The sequence below is a fragment of the Delphinapterus leucas genome, chromosome 17 (assembly GCF_059928025.1).
Source record: "Delphinapterus leucas isolate spDelLeu-1000000601 "Yukka" chromosome 17, BTC_Dleu_Yukka2, whole genome shotgun sequence".
Classification (NCBI taxonomy): Eukaryota; Metazoa; Chordata; class Mammalia; order Artiodactyla; family Monodontidae; genus Delphinapterus; species Delphinapterus leucas.
Window position 1 is genome coordinate 64,103,086 of NC_143145.1, and position 19,607 is coordinate 64,122,692.

General features: G+C 33.1%; 1 protein-coding gene across 2 annotated transcripts in view; it reads right to left on the reverse strand.

The window, feature by feature from the left end:
* Positions 1-19,607, reverse strand: part of ZC2HC1A (zinc finger C2HC-type containing 1A) — a 68,019-nt gene that overhangs the window by 30,347 nt on the left and 18,065 nt on the right. For both annotated transcript variants that reach the window (XM_022566641.2, XM_089899026.1), the window contains exons 3-5: positions 18,170-18,286; positions 14,434-14,575; positions 11,925-12,073 (exon numbers count right to left, since the gene is read on the reverse strand). In XM_022566641.2, the coding sequence (XP_022422349.2) occupies positions 11,925-12,073; positions 14,434-14,575; positions 18,170-18,286 (408 nt within the window). The remainder of the gene's footprint in view (positions 1-11,924; positions 12,074-14,433; positions 14,576-18,169; positions 18,287-19,607) is intronic.

The window sequence follows — 19,607 nt, forward strand, 5'->3', positions numbered from 1 at the left end:
AAATTTCCTCAATGTTAAGATTTTTTTTTTTTTTTTTGCGATACGCAGGCCTTTCACTGCTGTGGCCTCTCTCGTTGCAGAGCACAGGCTCCAGACGCGCAGGCTCAGCGGCCATGGCTCACGGGCCCAGCCGCTCCGCGGCATGTGGGATCTTCCCAGACTGGGGCACGAACCCGTGTCCCATGCATCAGCAGGCAGACTCCCAACTACTGTGCCACCAGGGAAGCCCTCAATGTTAAGATTTTAAATGCCAACCATAATAACAGAAAAACTTCGAAATGCCCAATGATGCTCACTCAGTGGTGTAGCTTTAAAGGTCAAGATTCTTACATGCTCCTGGGTATGGTTTTATATTTCATATATATAATCCAGTCATATTTCTTACTGATAAAAATTCATAAGAGTACCTATCAGTCTGAACAAGTTTTACAATAGCTGCTTAATGGATTATTGCCCCAATGTGGAGAGAAAGAGCTAATTCTGGCTTTATTAACCTCACCAGACCATGTTAGATGAATGGAATGTGGGCTGAGAAAGATAGGGTATTTTAGCTTATCTCGTTTATTCTCATTTTTTCTCTCTTCTCTAGAGATATCACCATTAATTTTATTTTACTGTCTCTTACTTGAGCCAAATTTTGCTCTGTTACTGAATTTAAAAGAATCTTATTGAACACCCACTCCAAGATAAAGAAGTGAATTTGCCCAGGGTTACACCCCAACTTAACAACAAAATAGGAATTAAGACTCACGCCACCTTAGTTCTAGCCCTATACTCCAACTATAAGGTGATTACTGTGGTTGCATGTATGTGTACTTGAGCCCAATGCATTATTTAGATTGCTTTGGACTTAATGAGAAAAATTGTTTTTAAACCTAATTTTCAAAAATCAAATCATATTTACAACCTATAATCAGTATAAAATTTAAGATGTGCTACTAATGAAAACTGCTAAGCACAAATTTTGAACGCAAATATTATCTCTCTTCAAAATTCAGTATCTGACCTTTTGCAAAAACAAATCTTGGTAAAATGGTCCCTCTCTCTCTCTCTCTCTCTCTCTCTCTCTCTCTCACACACACACACACACACACACACACACACACAGACAAGTAACAAGTATAATGCCAGAAACTGCAATTTCTTAAGCACTTGGCAACTAGAAAGCCTTCGATAACTGTCTGTCAAATGAACAAATGACTAGGAGACTTTGGAGATGAGCCATATAAATATACTGTTTCTTTGAAAACCTAAGGGGTATTTCTGGTTAGTGTCAGTCTCTCCTACTAAAATACCAATGCTAATGAAGACATTAGGCAAGATTTTAAAACTAACAATATGGAAAAAAAGACCTAACAAAGATTTGTCAAAATATTAGAGGCATGTCTACTAAAAACAGGGTCAATAAAATTGGATTAAGAAACAGGATTGGTGATCCACTCATACTGTGCTAATTACCAAAAACAGAGCAAAATGATTAGCATTAATAAAAGATACTGGTATAGCATATTACACATTGAGAGGTCAAATTTTAGGCAGGAAGGGCCCTGGCAGCATTATATACCGGTACTAGAAATTTTTATTCACATATTAGGAATTACTATTATTAATTAATGGCTTACAAACAGAAAAAGGCAGAATATTCCTTTCAAAAGGTGCTTTGTTTTTCCCCTCTGTAGAGACCTCCTACTATTTTACTCAATTTTTTGGTCAGATCTGAGATGACCAGAACCTAGCCCAACTTTATCTATCTCCTATAATATTTCCTATTACTTTCAACCAAAACTAGTCACGTTAGTTTCCTTACTGAATCCTCATACTACTCTGAATGCCTCTTGTTTAAAACATATTCATCTGTCTCTCAGTAACTTGCTGTTCCCCTGACCTAGATAATATGACTCCTTCCTTACTGACCTGTATTTTATCTATTCTACAACATCAAGCTGAAATTCTACTGGTAGGCTTTCAGGATGACTCTAGCTAGCAACCATTTTGTATAAATTTACTTTAATGATCAAAAGAACAAACTCTGATTTTATAGTTATACTCAATACATATTTCATTCGTCATATAAGTATTTGTGAGGTGATTATTTCATGTGTTTTTATACAGATCACAAATCTAATAAATTGTGTTAGTAACATATTTATATTTACGAAGACTTTTTATTGAAACTGGAAAAAACTTAAAGAACGTGGAGGACGTTCATTTCTGATAAAATGGTAAAAGGTACTATTTGTACCAACCCTTCAACTAAAAAATTTTAAATGCTCAGGAAAGTATAAAAAATCATTTTAAAAGCACTGAATGTCACATGAGAGGAAAAAGAACTGCCAGGCCAACACCATGTGAGATTGTAACAGGGTCTGGCCATCACATGGATTTGCTTTATGATTATGCATTACTAGATGGTACAGCAAACTAAAGCCAGTAATTTAATTTAATGTGTCTCCAGACTGGTAGATACCTGGAATAAACAAGTACAAATTTTCTCTGAAAAAGGCACTTCACAAGATTAATCCTCGAGAATAACATTTTAAGGGCAACAGCAGAAAATGGTCGATAATAATTACAAACATAATGACATAAGGAACCACAAATGAAAAAAGAAAGCAAGAACATATCCATAAAGGTCACATGATGTAACAATTATCAGACACATAACATAAAAAAATTATGCTTACTACATTCAAAGATATAAAAGACAACTTTGAAAATATCAACAGGGAATTAGAAACTATAGAAAGTAACACAGAAAATTAGAAGAAGAAATTAAAAATAACAGATTACAAATTCAATGGTGGAGAAATGAAGCAGCTGTATAATCCTCCTATAGATAATCTATAATCCTCCTTATAGATACAGATATAATCCTCCTATAGATTTAAAAAAAGGATTTTAAGAGATTGGAAATCATCCAAAAGCAGTCCTTCTGGAAACTGTGTATCTCTGGGTTTAATTTCAGGAAACGAGAAAGAGAAGGGAAGCATAAGGGAAGGGGAAAGGGGAGACAAGAAAAGGAAAATGAATACAGGAAAGCATGACCCATATTCAGCAAAAAAAGTCAACAGAAACTGACTTCAAGTGGGCACAGGTGTGTAAGACTTTGTAATTAAGAATTTCAAAACAGTTATTATAAATATGTTCAAAAAGTAAAGGAACATATACACAAGAATTAAAGGGAAATATGGTAACAGTGAATGAACAATATAGGGAATCTCAACAGAGAAATGAAGGTAAAATATACGCATTTTTTCAGATAACCAAAAACAGAGAATTCATTGCCAGCAGATCTGTACTATTAGAAGGCTAAAGAAACTTATTCAGGCTGAAGGAAAATGACTAAATATGGCAACAAAGATTTATAAAAAGAAATGAAGAGGTCTGGAAATGATAATGTGTGAGTAAATATAAAATGCAGAGTATATACATGTATGCATAAATATATACAGTGTGTGTGCCTATATACGTATAAATATATGTTCACATATTATTTTCTCCTAATTTCTTTAAAAGACAGATTTTAAAGCAGTAAGTATAACACTTATAACAATACGCATCAAGAGTATTGATGGCTTTATAATGTCTACAGAGTTTTACATATATACAACAACAGCACTAAGATTGGTGAGAGGTATATAAACATATCAATAGACAGGGTTAAGTTAAAGATGCATCTTGTTATTCCTAGAGTAACGATTTTAAAAAATACAGAGACTTATGGCTAGAAAGCCAATAGAGAAAATAAAATGTCTTCTACTAAAACAAGAGAGGCAAGGAAGAAGTAACAGAGGAATAAAAACAAAAATAAAGACAAAATAGAAAATAGCAACATAGCAGACCTAAACACAAACATATCAATGATTACATTAAGTGTAAATGCCAAAACACTTCAACAAACAGGTTGAGGTTGTCAGATGGATTAAAGAAAACTATAGGCTGTCTACAGAAGATGCAAATCTACAAATTTAAGTTAAAGAATAGAAGGAACATTAGGATAATTAAGCTGAAACAGCTATGTTATCGATGAAACAAATTTCAACACAAGGAATGTCACTAAAGACAAAAAGGGACACTCCATATGATAAAAGAATCAATAAATACAGAAGATATAACATTTGTAAATGTAAAACACATTTAATAAGAGAAATTCAAAATACTTGAAGCAAAAACTGGCAAAATTAATGAGAGATAGAAAAGCTCACAATCATAAAGATTTTAACACATTTCTCTTAGTAAATGATGGAATAAAAAGAACATGGAAGATCTGAATGAAGCTACCAGCCACCTTACCTGACTGACATTTATAAAACTTTATACCCAACAACTGCAGAATACACTCTGCTTTTCATATGCCACAGAACATTCATTAAGAGACCACATGCTAGGCAATTAAACAAATCCCAATAAGATAAAAATCTTACCAAGTACATTCTCAGACCAGAACAGAATTAAAACAACAACAACAAAACATCTAGAACAGCTCCAAACACAGTTGGCCCTCTGTATCCACGGGTTCTATATCCACTGGTTCCACATTTACAGGTTCCGAATCCATGGATTCAACTAACCACAGGTCAAAAAAAATTCCAAAAAGTTCCAAAAAGCAAAACTTGAATTTGCCACATGCACACAACTATTTACATATCATTTATACTGTATTTACAACTATTTACATATCATTTACATTGTATTAGATATTATAGGTAACCTAGAGATGATCTGATTAAAATATGTGGGAAGGATGTAGGTTATATGCAAACACTATGCAATTTTACATTAGGGACTTATCCTTGGTGGGGCAGGGAGCGTGGGGTGGGGTTCCTGGAACCAGTCCTCCAAAGATACCAAGGGATGACTGTATCTGGAAGTAAATGACTCATATTTGACTAGACTTTGAGTAAAAGAAGTCACAAATTTAAAAATGTTTTGAACTGAATAAGAAAAAAAACACATTCAGATTTTTGAGATGTAACTAAAGCAATGCTAGAGCAATAAAACCAAAAGCTGTTTCTCTGAAAAGATATAATGAAATCAATAAATCTCTAAACAGAATAATCAAGGGAAAAAAACTAACCAGAGGGAAAAAAAGAGAATACAAAATACCTGTATTAGGAATGAAAAAGAGGATATCACAACATATTTCTACATTAAGAAGTTAACACCTTAGGTCAATAAATCCAATTACACAAATTACTTAAGAGATACAAATTGCCCAAACTGACACCAAGAAGAAATGAAAATCTGAACAGCTTTGTATCTACCCAAGAAAATGATGTAGATGAAAAGCTCTGAGAAAAAGAAAAACCCATACCTAGATGGCTTCACTGCTGAATTTTAGCAAACATACACAATAGGAATAATACCATTACTGTAAAAGTCTACAAAAAAAGAATTTACAAGCTCTTTCAGGAAATGGAGGAGGAAATAACTGCAAATCCATGAGGCTAGCATTACCCTGATACCAAGACCAGCTAAAAACATCAAACGAAGAGAACTACACACCAATATTTCTCACAAGCATAGAGGCAATAATTCTAAATTTTAGCGTATCAAATCCAATAATTTATAAAGAGCAATATTTCATAACAAAATAGAATTTATTCATGGAATGCAAAGTTGGTTTATCTGAAAATAAATAAGTGCAATTCATCACATTAACAGAGTAACAGAAAAACTATGGTATTTCAATAGATAAAGAGCATTTGACAGAATGCAAAACGCATTCTTGGTTTAAAAAAGAACTCTCAGCAATTAGAAGAGAACTTTCTCAGCCTGACAAAGGGCATCAACAAAAATCCACAGCAATATCGTACTCAATGGTGAAAAACTGAATGGTTTTCACCTAAGAACAGGAAGAAAGCAACTCTCTTTCACAACTTTTACTCAACACTGGACTGAAAATTCTAGCTAGTGTAATAAATTATTACAGGGAGAAAAAGGCATAGAGATTGAAGAGGAGGTAGTAAAACTGTCCTTATTTACAGATGACATGATTGTGTACACAGAAAAACCCTATGATATCTACAATAAGCTATTATAATTAATAAGTGAATTTAACAAAATAGTAGGGTGCAAGATTAGAAACAACGTCAAGATCAAACAAGATAAGGAAAACACTCTTGAAATAAATTTTGGTTTTCATCATAAGAAAAAAAATTAGGTAATCGTGTATGATGATGGATGTTAACTAGACTTATTGTGGTGATCACTTTGTAATATAAACAAATATTGAGTCATTAGGTTGTACACCTGAAACTAATATAATGTTCTACATCAATTATATTCAATTAAAAAAAGAACACCTAAATAAGCAAGAAATATAACAAATTCATGGACTGGACAATTCAATATTAAGATGTTAATTTTCCCCAAATGATTTATATATTTAATGTAATTTCAATCAAGCACTAGTAGACTTTTCTAGAAATTAGCAAAACAAAAAAATTTATATAAAATGTAAACAACCTAGAATAACCAAAGTAATTTTAAAAAGAAAAAACAAGTTGAAGAATTTAGACTACATGATTTTACGGCTTATATGGTATAATATTTAGTATGGCAATAGTGTGGTATTGATAAAAGAACAGACATACAGATGAATGGAACAGAACAGTATGTCCTGAAATAGAACTAAAAATATACATTCAACTGATGATCAAACAAGGTGCTTAGGCCAATTCATTGGGTAAAGAAGTCTTTTCAACAAATGGTGCGAAACAACAGATTATCCATATAGAAAAAAATTAACAACTGCCCTTTACTTCACATCATACAAATATTAGCTTGAAATAATCCACAGATCTAAATGTAAGAGCTAAAACTATAAAATTTCTAGAAGATAAAGGAGAAAAATCTTTGCAAGCTTGGTAAGGGTAAAGATTCCTTAGAACCAAGAAGAAAAAAAAATCATAAAAGAAATAATTTATAAATTAGACTTTATCAAAGTTTTAAGCTTTTGCTTTTCAAAAGCCATCCTTAAAAAAAAAAAGCCAAGACACAGAAGGGAAAAAAATATCGTTAATACACATTTGAGAAAAGACTGAGAATACTTAACACATGCTTTCATTCAATAAGAGAACCTAAAAAAAGGACCAGAAAAACCTTCCAGATACTTCACAGAAAACACAAATGACCAATAAGAACACAAAACGAGGGCTTCCCTGGTGGCGCAGTGGTTGAGAGTCCGCCTGCCAATGCAGGGACACGGGTTCGTGCCCCGGTCTGGGAAGATCCCACATGCCGCGGAGCAGCTGGGCCCGTGAGCCATGGTCCCTGAGCCTGCGCGTCCGGAGCCTCTGCTCCGCAGCAGGAGAGGCCACAGCAGTGAGAGGCCCGTGTACCGCAAAAAAAAAAAAAAAAAAAAAAAAAAGAACACAAAATGCTACTAAAACTAATTGGTTTTCAAAGAAATGTAAATTAAAATCACAATACACCACCATACACTCACTACAACAGCTAAAATGAAAAAGACTGATAATATTGAGTCTGGGAAAACCCAAGACAGTGAAGATATAAACTCAATCCCAGCTGATTCAATGCAATCCTAATCAAAAATCGAATACAAGTGGGTATGTATGTGCACATGTGTGCAATGACGTTAAAAAGATAATTTCAAATTTATGTGAAAATGCAAAGGACAAAAATTAGCTAAAACCACCTTAAAAAACAGAAGGTAGGAGAAAAAGTTCTACCAGATATCAAGATTTATAAAGCTAAGAACAAAGCCAGAGGTATCATGCTCCCCGCCTTCAGACTATAATATAAAGCTACAATAATAAAAATAGTATGGTACTGGCACAAAAATAAGACACCTAGCTCAATGGAACAGAAGAGAGAGCCCAGAAATAAACCCATGCACCTATGGTCAATTAATCTACAACAGGGAAGCAAGAATATACAAGGGAGGGCTTCCCTGGTGGCGCAGTGGTTGAGAGTCCGCCTGCCGATGCGGGGGACGCGGGTTCGTGCCCTGGTCCGGGAAGATCCCACATGCCGCGGAGCGGCTAGGCCCGTGAGCCATGGCTGCTGACCCTGCGCATCCGGAGCCTGTGCTCCGCAACGGGAGAGGCCACAACAGTGAGAGGCCTGCGTACCGCAAAAAAAAAAAAAAAAAAAAAAAAGAATATACAAGGGAGAAAAGACAGTCTGTTTAATTAAGTGGTGCTGAGAAAACTGGATGGCTACATATAAAAGAATGATTATAACATTTCCTCAAACCATATACAAAGATAAACTCAGAATGGATTAAGGACCTAAATGTAAGACCAGAAACCATAAAATTCCTAGAAAACAGGCAGAACACTCTTTGACATAAGGCATAGCAATATTTTTTTTAGATATGCCTACTAAGGCAAAGGAAATAAATGAAAAAATAAGTGAATGGGACCTAATTAAACCTAAGAGCTTTTGCACCGCCAAGGGAAACCACTGACAAAACAAAAAGACTACCTACTGAGTGGGAGAAAATCATTTGCAAATGATGTGGCTGATAAGGGATTAATATCCAAAATTTATAAACAGCTCATACAACTCAACATGAAGAAAACAAACAACCCAACTGAAAAATGGGCAGAAGAGCGCTTCCCTGGTGGCGCAGTGGTTGAGAGCCCGCCTGCCGATGCAGGGGACACGGATTCGTGCCCCGGTCTGGGAAGGTCCCACATGCCATGGAGCAGCTAGGCCCGTGAGCCATGGACACTGAGCCTGCCTGTCCAGAGCCTGTGCTCCGCGACGGGAGAGGCCACAACAGTGAGAGGCCCACGTACCGCAAAAAAAAAAAAAAAAAATGGGCAGAAGACCTAAATAGACATTTTTCCAAAGAAGACAGAGATGGCCAACAGACACATGAAAAAATGCTCAACACTGTTAATTATCAGAGAAATGCAAACCAAAACTACAGTGAGGTATCGCCTCACTCCAGTCAGAATGGCTATCATCAAAAAGTCTACAAATAATAAATGCTGGAGAGAGTGGAGAAAAAGGAAACCTCCTACGCTGTTGGTGGGAATGTAAATTGGTAGAGCCATTATGGAGAACAGTATGGAGGTTCCTTAAAAAACTAAAAATAGAGTTACCATGTGATCCTGCAATCCCACTCCTGGGCATATATCTGGAAAAGACGAAAACTAATTCTAAAAGATATATGCACCCCAGTGTTCACTGAAGCACTATTTACAATAGCCAAGACATGGAAGCAACCTAAATGTCCACTGACAGATGAATGGATAAAGAAGATGTGGTATATACATATATACACAATGAAATATTACTCATCCATTAAAAAGGAATTAAATATTGCCACTTGCAGCAACATAAATGGACCTAGAGAATATCATAGTAAGTGAAGTCAGAGAAAGACAAATACTGTATGATATCACTTACATGTGGAATCTAAAAAAAACAAACTAGTGAGTATAACAAAAAAACAGACTCACACATACAGAGAACAAACTAGTGGTTACCAGTGGAGTGAGAGAAGGTGGGAGGGGCAAAATACGCATAAGGGATTAAGAGATACAAACTACTATGTATAAAATAAATAAGCAACAAGGATATATTGTGCAGCACAGGGAAATATAGCCATTATTATGTAATAAATTTAAATGAAGTATAATCTGTAAAAATACTAAATCACTATGCTACATACCTGAAACTAATATAATATTGTAAACCCACTATACTTCAATTAAAAAAAAATTCATAAAGCTATAGTAAATAAAAATATTAATGTGGTCTGCGGACTATATAAAAAGGCAAAAATTGATTATATGTAAAGTCAAAATAGTGACTACTTCACGGGTGTTGGGGGCTAGGAGTGAGAGAACATTACATTATGGGAGTGAAACACTAGTGGAGGCTTTTGTAAGACTAACAATATTGTATTTCTCAACTTTCTTGTGGTTATGTATGTATTTATGTTTTATACTTTGTTTTCTATGTGTATAATTTACAAAAAAAAATAACGGGAAAATTGTAAGAAAAAATCTGAATAAAAGTGTTGTAAAAAATAAGAGCTTAGAGATATTTAAAATGTTAACTATGTTGATAACTTTTAAAATATATATATTTCTCAAATTTTCCATAAAGAATAGGAATCCTTTTAATAATCAGAAAAATATTTATTAAAAATTGCATATCATCTTTCCAGACTTAAAACTTCATTACTTTAGAATAAGTAGGGTAAGAATCAATCAGAATACCGATTTGGAAATCAGAATCTGATTTCCTATCAGAATCTGATTTCCTATCAGAATCTGATTAGGAAAATTCCTAAATCATAAAATACTTATCGTATTGCTTTAAACTCATAAGGTAACTCAGCCTAGCCTAATCTGGTGAAAGACTACTGCAGGATCTAAATTATGCATGAGTTATTTCAAAATAATTTGTTCTTTTAAAATAACAAGACATGTAATTTAGCATACATTAGATGATATTTTTGGTTTCCTATGTCTTCATGGGTCTACTTTAATACAACCATGCCTAAATTTGATAAAATTCCTAGTGAAGAATTATGACAGCTTAACTGTAGAACTTCTTGTTTTTACCTATAAAAACCTGATCTTCACTGTGTTTGTATCATTATTTTGATTAGAGCAGGGTCAAAAAGTGGGCTGTAATCAGGCCAGATTACAGCTGCTAAATATGACAAGGAAGCATTTAAGCCTGTTTAGGAAAAGTACTCTACTTAGTTTACTAATGTAGATCCAGTACCAGGTACAGTGTCTGGTTCAAAGAAAGTACTCAAAAACTTCTTGAATGAATACAGATGAGAAAATATGGGGTCAGACTGAAATAAATATATATGACTAGGCATGGTATCAGAACTGATAAAATTTAAGGTGGGAACTTAAAAACTACTTGGATTTTACATTTACAAATCATTTGGCACCAAGCTGTTGGAATACACACATTCTATTGTATTTCCTTTGCTCTACTATTTTATTCTTAAAACAAAACAAAATCCTATTGATGTTCTTAACTGTTCAAAAGATATACATTGTTTTCCATTTGTTTTGGAAATTCTAAATGAGTTTTCTTCGCTATTCTTTCCCCACAATGATGATGGTAATAATGATATGCTCCATTTCAGATAATATTAACAAAAATTCAATAGGAGGATTCTCTCAAGGAGGTCTCAATTACAATGTGGTCTTTTAATCCAATATTTTATTCATAAGTAACAAAAAAATAGATTTGATTATTTACTGTTTGCTAAGTTTACAGTACTAAAAAAAAAGTTTACAAATGAAAGCTTTGTGAAAAATAAAATTTGCTTAAAAGTATGACATTGTCAAAGTTTTTATGTGACAATATGCTTAAAGAAAAACAACAGTAGTGTAAAAATAAATTTAATATAACAAAATCCTTATATGGTTTATGGTTCTCTAAGTGCTTTCACATACATCATTTCATTTGCTTCTCACTATAGTTATGTAGATTACCACTTCACAGGTGAAGAAATGAAGGCTTACATACATTAATGTCATTTGTCTAAAAGTTCAAAAGTAGCAGTCTGGATGTAACCCCATGTTTTCATTTCCTCAAATGTGTTACTCATATATAACATGGAAACATTCACAACTTACATGATTTTCAAATGTGGATTTTTATTGCAATTTTCTCATTCATCTAACCCCTCTAGTTTCCTCTGAATCTGCTGCATCTATTTTAAACTAATTTTCTCCCTTTTTTCCTAATACCTCTTTAAATCTGTATATTTTTAAGTCTTTACTAACTCAAGTCCACTTCAAATTTTGTTCTCAACTAGCCATTCAAATTTCTTACTAAATCCCTGAACAGTAATATATAAATTTTAGCGGGTGAGAAACTGTAGTTAAATGTGCTATAAAGAATAAACACAAAACTGTGAACTTAAAGTCATTTTCTCATTTATTTGTAGAAATGACCACAATGATTACCTGTGTCCGAGAAGTCGATTTTCCTTTGGTATCAGTAGAAAATTTGCCTTTATTACTAATACGTGCTGCCTGTTCTTTACAGAAATTTATATGTCTATCAGCTGCATTTTCATTAAATCTCCTCTGGCAATATGGACACTGAATATAATCTAAAACAGAAAAAAGAAACAGATTAGTAACATAATACTTGAAATGGGACATAAAGAGTTATAAGTTAGTAACTCAAGACATATAACATAAATAACAACTGCTAAGCAAAAACTCTCACTTTCTTATAACCACCCAACCTGACTTATCTAAACTTAGTAAAGACATTTAAGAAAAAAAGTATGCTAGTATACGATAAACTACAATTTTCTCCCAGCTTAGAATCAAATTTGAGGGGAAAAAAAAGATCCCTACATAAAAATCGTCCCTACAAAAAAATCGTCCCTACATAAAAATGAATAAGTAAAGGAAAAATGTTAATTATATTTTGCTTCTATATTACCATATGTTTTCATCACAAATATATGTTTTCATAAGGTAGACTAGGTTAAGTAATAACACATTAATAACACATTACATTAAATAAAAATTTACATAAAATAAAAATTTAAAATTTGGGCTCATCTGTTAAAATCTTTAATTTCAATTAGAGGAAAGCTGTCAAGAAATAATTTAATAGACTTTATACAGTTTTATTTTCTCTTAGAGATTCCAACAGATGGAATAATAAAAATATATCTCCTAACATAATTAATTCAAATTTAAGAAACAGCAAATGTTGCAGATTATATATTCTCCCCAAATGCAATATATAGTACAAACAAAACTTCTCACAAAATAAATCTTAAAGTTATCCCAGAAAGAACCAAATTTTATAGCACTGTGAAAGATTTCAACTCTATTAGATACAGAGAAGAAATAAATATAACAACTTAGAAGTGTCAAAAAAAATCTTCAATTTATTTCAATAGGTTTACTTTTTGAGATGGAGTTTTTTGCCCTTTAGAATATACACTCACCTGAATCTCAGAAATTTGTCCTGCTAACTAGTGAAATAGGTCTAAAATCTCTAATAACAAAGAAGTTGTTCTGTCAGGACTAAGAGATCAAAAAATTTCTTAAGTCCAAATTATCCTGAAGAACTGCCCCCCGCCCCCGCTCTGACTTAACATAAACATGAGAAATATAACTGTGTTGAATAAGATGCAATATACAAATACCTCTAAAACAAAGAGAGAATTCAACTTCATGGGGAAAATTAAGGTAGAAATAGAAGAGATGCAAACCCAAATGAAACATTCCAGAAATACTCATAGCATTAAAGTTAATTACTAAGACTCAAACAGGAGTTGGCAAACAAGGGCCCATGGGCCAAATCCAGCCTGCCTGGTGCATGTTTCTGGAACACTGCCACATTCATTCATTTACATATTTTCTGTGGCTGATTTCTTGCAACAGTGGCAGAGTTGAGGAGTTGAAACAGAGACCTTATGGACTGCATAACCTAAGATATTAACTATTGGTCCTTTATAGAAATTGTTTATCAGCCTCTCCTTATAAAGATCATACCTAACTTTCTCTTTACTAAGAAATTAATCCCAACTTAGAATACTAACAATTTTAATGCAGCTAACTTGTTATATTAAAATAACTACCTCTTGAGGCTACTCCATTAACCACTGTCAAAATGTCAACGGTGCTATTTTAAATCTTTCTTCATCTCAATTATCTCATATGTGGTTGCCTGCATCTTGCCTTGCTTTTGGGAACAATAAACAAGAAACTTTTACCCACCCAATGAAGAAAATATAAAAATACACGAATTTAGGGCATAATCTAGGTATATCCGTCTATATGGTGGTTACCCCACTAGAATAATACATTTTTAGAAGCAAAATTATGATTTTTTTTACCTTCCCAGATTAGAAGATACCAAAGAACCAGGCAACACAATTATTTGAATCTTACTGAATGACTACATTTCAATAGACATTATGCATGATTAAAATATTTCCTGGAGGGGCTTCCCTGGTGGCGCAGTGGTTGAGAGTCCACCTGCCTATGCAGGGAACACGGGTTCGTGCCCCGGTCTGGGAAGATCCCACATGCCGTGGAGCGCCTGGGCCCGTGAGCCATGGCCGCTGAGCCTGCGCGTCCGGAGCCTGTGCTCCACAACGGGAGAGGCCACAACAGTGAGAGGCCCGCGTATCGAAAAAAAAAAAAAAAAAATTTCCTGCAATATTAACATTTAATAGTTACTACCATAATTTTTAAATGATATTAAATGCTTTATAAAGTATTGAGATAAAAAGATAATGCATTTCTATGTCCAACACTGATGTGTCTTTATAAGCCTGAATGCCTGGATTGTCACCATTATTTTGTAGGAAAACTTTAAAGATCATGCTTCATTAGGTTCAATTATTACAAGTTTAATATCTTAAAATTTATAAGAAATCTATCAATACTATCGATATTTCTTTCCCACATGAACAATTTCTGTCAACAATATGACATATACCAGGATCATAAGAAGGTGGAGGAGGGGGAGGAAGTTTGCCACCCTCTTTAAGGGCCTGACCAAGGCCTTTAGCTGCTCTTATGGTGGCTATGAACTCTTCATGCTTCCTCCTCCAGTTAGATGGCTTCTTTGGTGGTTCGGGCTGCAAACAAATTAAAAAAACAAACAAAAAACAGTTTCAAAACAATTTTTAATAAATTAAAATAAAACTCAAGAAAACACCATATTATTTTAAATGTTCCCTCATCAGGAGTCCTTAAATGATCTCCTTCCCAAATTTATAATTTTGAAAAGAAATTTTAGGCAACTAAATTATATGCAATTTTTAAAATACAATTTTAATTGTGACAGACACTGCTAAATTGCCTCCTGTAGGTGTTACAAACACTTAAGCCACCACTAAGAGTGTATTTCCTTATTTTCCCATAGTTTCTCCAACATAGTATGATACTAAACTTCTGGTTTTTTAACTGATTAGAGAGGTGAAAAATAGTTCTCTCTGTGGTTTTAACTGCTTTTTTTCCTATAATGAGAGCAAACATCTTTTCATATCATAAAGAATCACTTGTATTGTCTTTTCTGTGAACTGTTTATAAGCCTGGTCAACGTATGTATTGGGTTATTGGCCTTTTTTTTTTTTTTTTAACAATTTCTAGTAATTCTTTATAGGAGACTAGCCCCACCCCTCCCCCACAATACATCTCTTTTAACCTTGTTTAAGGGTCTTCCGATATGCAGAATTATTTTTAAATGTAGTTTAACTTACTTTTCCTTTTATAGTCTCCAGATTTGCATTCAGTTAGCAAGGCCCAACCTCACACCAAGGTAAAATAAAATTTTTCCATGTTTCTACCTAGAACCATTCTTAAATTGTTTATTCATTTGGAATTTATCCTGATTTATGACATATGGACTCTATTTTCTGTTTTTTTAACATGGCTATGTGGTTATCTCACCATCCTTTATTAACTTTTCTCCCCAGTGAATTGAGAGAACACCTTTCTCATATTCTCTTTGGCATTTGGGTCTATTTCTGAATTCTCTGTTGTACTGTTCTGACTATGTGTGTCAGTACCCGTGTTTTAAATATTGAGATTTTATAATAATATTTTAATATCCACTAAGGTAAACCTACTTTATTCTGCTTTTCTTTCAATCTTTTCTGGTTATTCTTATATGTGTATTTTTCCATATGAACTTTAGATTCAGCTTGTCTATTTTTTTAAACTACATTTTAACCAGAAAAATTAAACATTACATTCATAAACAACTTAAGGAACTTAAGGACTCTATTTTGCTAAGTCTACCTATCCAAGAATGAGATATATTTCCATTTGAAGAAGTGTTCATTTGTGTCTTTCAGTGGTTTTTTAAAGTAGTCTTTGTGGAAGTCTTGCACCTTCATTATTATAAGGTTTATTCCTAAATATTTTATATTTTGTGTTGTTCTTTTATAAGTGTCTTTTAATCATTTTTATATTTCAAGGAGTTGTTTGTTGAAGTATGAAACCTGATAATTTCTGTATATTAACATTACATCTCATTACTTCTCTGATTTCTCTTATTGTTTGTAGTAATTTTTCAGTTGATCTCTTGGGTTTTCCAGGTATATCATCACCTAATAATGATAGTTTTACCCCCTCTTTTCCAATTCCTATGCAACTAATTTCTTGTTATTATTTAACTCTACTGACTAGCACTTACTGTATTGGTTGGAGCTTAATCTTGTTCCTGACTTTAATGGAACTACCTCTAAGTATCTTTCCATTAAACATAATGCTGGCTTGTGTGCTACAAAGAAATTTATTTTGTCATAATATTGAAATATCTGATTATTCCTATTATGTCTTTGTTTTTCAAATCAAGAATATTATGTTGAGCCAACAAAGTCAAAAGACTGTTCTTTAAAAACACTTATAAGGCAAGACTAATCTAGAAAAAAAGAGAAAACAAAAATTACCAAGGAATGGAAAACAGTTCTTACAAACATGAGAAAGAAAAGAAGATATTATAAAAAAAACTTTATGGTAATACATGGGACATTTAAGATGAAATGGATAATATCCTTGACAAACACCACAAAACAGATACCAGAAACAGAAAAATTATAATAGTCTTATATTTATTTATTTTTAATGAATCTATTATTTAAAAGACCCACAAAGAAAACTCCTGGCCCAGATGCCTTTACTGTTGAATACTTGCAGACATTTAAGGAAGAAACAGCACCAATCTTTTAAAAACTCTTTCAAAAACAGAAAACAAGAGAACAACCTTCCAACTAGTCCTATGACAGCAACAAAACTGATGAAAAGAAAAATCACAGGCCACTTTTCTCATGAATATAGATGCAAAAATCTTAACTAAATAAAAGCAGATTTAGATGTTTGAGATGACTGATTCTTTAGAGTTTCTTACTTTATAGTGAGATTTCTGATCACAACATTCATCTGCTCCACAGTGAATATTACTAATTTTTGCTGCTCTCATCTACCTTTTCTTCTCAAAGTATTATTATATATATTATTATATTAATGCTTAGCTAATGTTTTTTATTACCCATCATTGAATGAGTTAGGTTTTCCTGGTACAGCTATTTACAAGAGTTTCTGGGAGAAAAGAGCAGCCCAGGGTAGCTTTCTAGGCTATACAAAACAGTTCTCTTCTCTGATGTACCAGATACAGATACAAATAAGGCCTCTGTGTGTGAACTCACCCAACACAACAAAGTAGCAGAGCCAGGGTTAAATCCAGGCGGTCTGAATCTTGAGCCAGCTTTCAAACCCACTATGCTATACCAAGATTTAATTAATTTATCTAAGCTAATTAAAGCTAATACAATCATACATCTGGCAGGTTACCAAGAGAAGCTTTAAATAATAATTTATGTACCTTATTCAAGCTTCTCCATCCTTCCCTTAAATATTCATAAACTGAAAAACAAAGATGAACTGACTTTTCTGTTGTCAAAGGATTTTATTAGTAAGATTAATTGCCCCATAGGGAAATGTTTTCCTGTAACACTGGGAAAAGTTATTACCACTGAAAGTAGTTTGTTTCAAAAACCTAATTAAGTCAGGTACTCAAATTTTGACTATTACACTGAAATAACTCTTTAAAACTATGTCGGACAAAGCATTTATGTGATTTATTCTTAGCAAATAACATATCATGAAAGGTGGTATTAAGGAGAGATTAGCATAGGAGATTCATTGCTTTTAGTTACAAAGAAGAAAATAAGCTGACAATGATCATATATGAACAATTGAGCAACGTATAAAACTTTTCCCCAGAAAGCATAATAAGATGATAAATGCTGACAAATCAATCAGTCAAGATAATATTTATTATGCTAAGATGTTTGTAACTAATAGCTTTCCTTTTGTATACTACAGGGATTACACTACTGGTAATAGTGTAACATATTGAGACATAAACCTAATTATAGCTGAAGTAATTAATGACTCACAATGAATGTATGAGGACTTCTCAGTTATTTCCAGCCTATAGCTAAGCAATTGGCTCTCCAATGCTACAAAAACCTCCCTGTAATAGTTGGACAGTACTTTGGCCTCCCTTTTGTCGAAATTCAAAATAAACAAGTTTCTAATCACTTCTAAACTGAGAACATGACACAGAATTCTGCTTATTCTTCAATCTTAGTATAATAGATTATTATAATTTTTTCATTACACGTAGCAGCAAGGTTCATACTGTTCACAGGTCATATAATTACCCTAGGTTTAAGAGGTTTTACTGTTGGAATATCAGTTCCTTCAGCTCTTTGTCTGCTTGAATCAAACGTCTTCCGTTTTTTAGTGGCAGTTTTCTGGCAAATAGGTCCATGTTTTTTCTGTCAAGATGAGGAAATACAACATGTCATTTTCTTTTCTACAAAAAGACTATAAAACTTTAAATTGTCATTTGAGACCAGTTTAAAAACCTGAAAGATGAAATAAATAATAATCCATAAATAAGAAATGTTTTAGCTAAAATTGTTAAAAAAATATATGCAATGCATGTTACAAGTTATCTTTCTCACAACAAGAAAGTATTGATAAATACTCTCCCAAATTTTTTTTTAGTTATTTAATAGTCTCCTGGTTTTTACACTGCTAAGAATAAGGAAACTAATGTAAGCAAGTCAAAGCTATTGAAATGGGAAAAAAGTTACCTTTATTACTAAATACTTGAAAATAGATACTAGAAAAAGGAATGTAAATGGAAAACACATTAGCATTAGGATTCCAAAAGCTAACATAATAATAACAGTTGGGATTACTCAAGTTAACAAAATAGTAGTTTGTTAACACAGAATATAGGACAAGGTGGTCAGGTTTGTGTCCTTACTCCATGATCATCCCTTCCCCCTCTCTGGAACTCAAATTTTCCACCTTTTTTTTACCAAGGATTTTTCTTGTGCTACCTAGTGTCCCACTCCTACAGTTTTTGGGTGGGGGGGATGGGGGTTTGTTGTTGCTGTTGCTGTTTTAATATGGCTGCCAGCTCATTCAGTCATTCATATATTCATTTTAAAGACATTATAATGGAAGCTCTCTTAACTGACCTCAAATTAACCTACTGGATAAATAATAATTCTCCTTCCCCTAAATAAAACATGTTGACTAATAACATAGAGGATGCTAAATGCCCTTTTTTTCTTTTGTATTTTGATAAACAATGAACAAGTCAGAACTGCTAAGCTTTATCTGGGAAAATAGGAACCTCAGAACTGGCTGATTCAATGTTATGGAGCCTGTAATATTTTCAATACACAACTGTTTTACATACTTGTTTTTGGATATCATTCTGACAAACACAGTAACTGTAACTATTAGAATAAAATCTCTTAAATATTTAAAAAAAAAAAAGGATGGCTAATGGGCGACTTTCTAGAGAATGTCTGTTCTCACATTGAGCTGTATATGTCAAAAGTATGTAGTGCCTGTTCCCAAAACTGATGTATACAAATTGTAGTTGTTATCGTGATTATATCATTTAATTAAATATTAAATAAATACATAAATGAGGACCAAAAAAAGGCATAATTTTCCCAGTGAAAACTCAGCTTAATGCTTTGAAAATGGTTTCAAAAATAGCTAATTAATAACAAAAAAAATGGATGAATTAAGCGTGGGCAAGAAAGGTTTAAGAAAGAAAGCTGTTAATGTTTA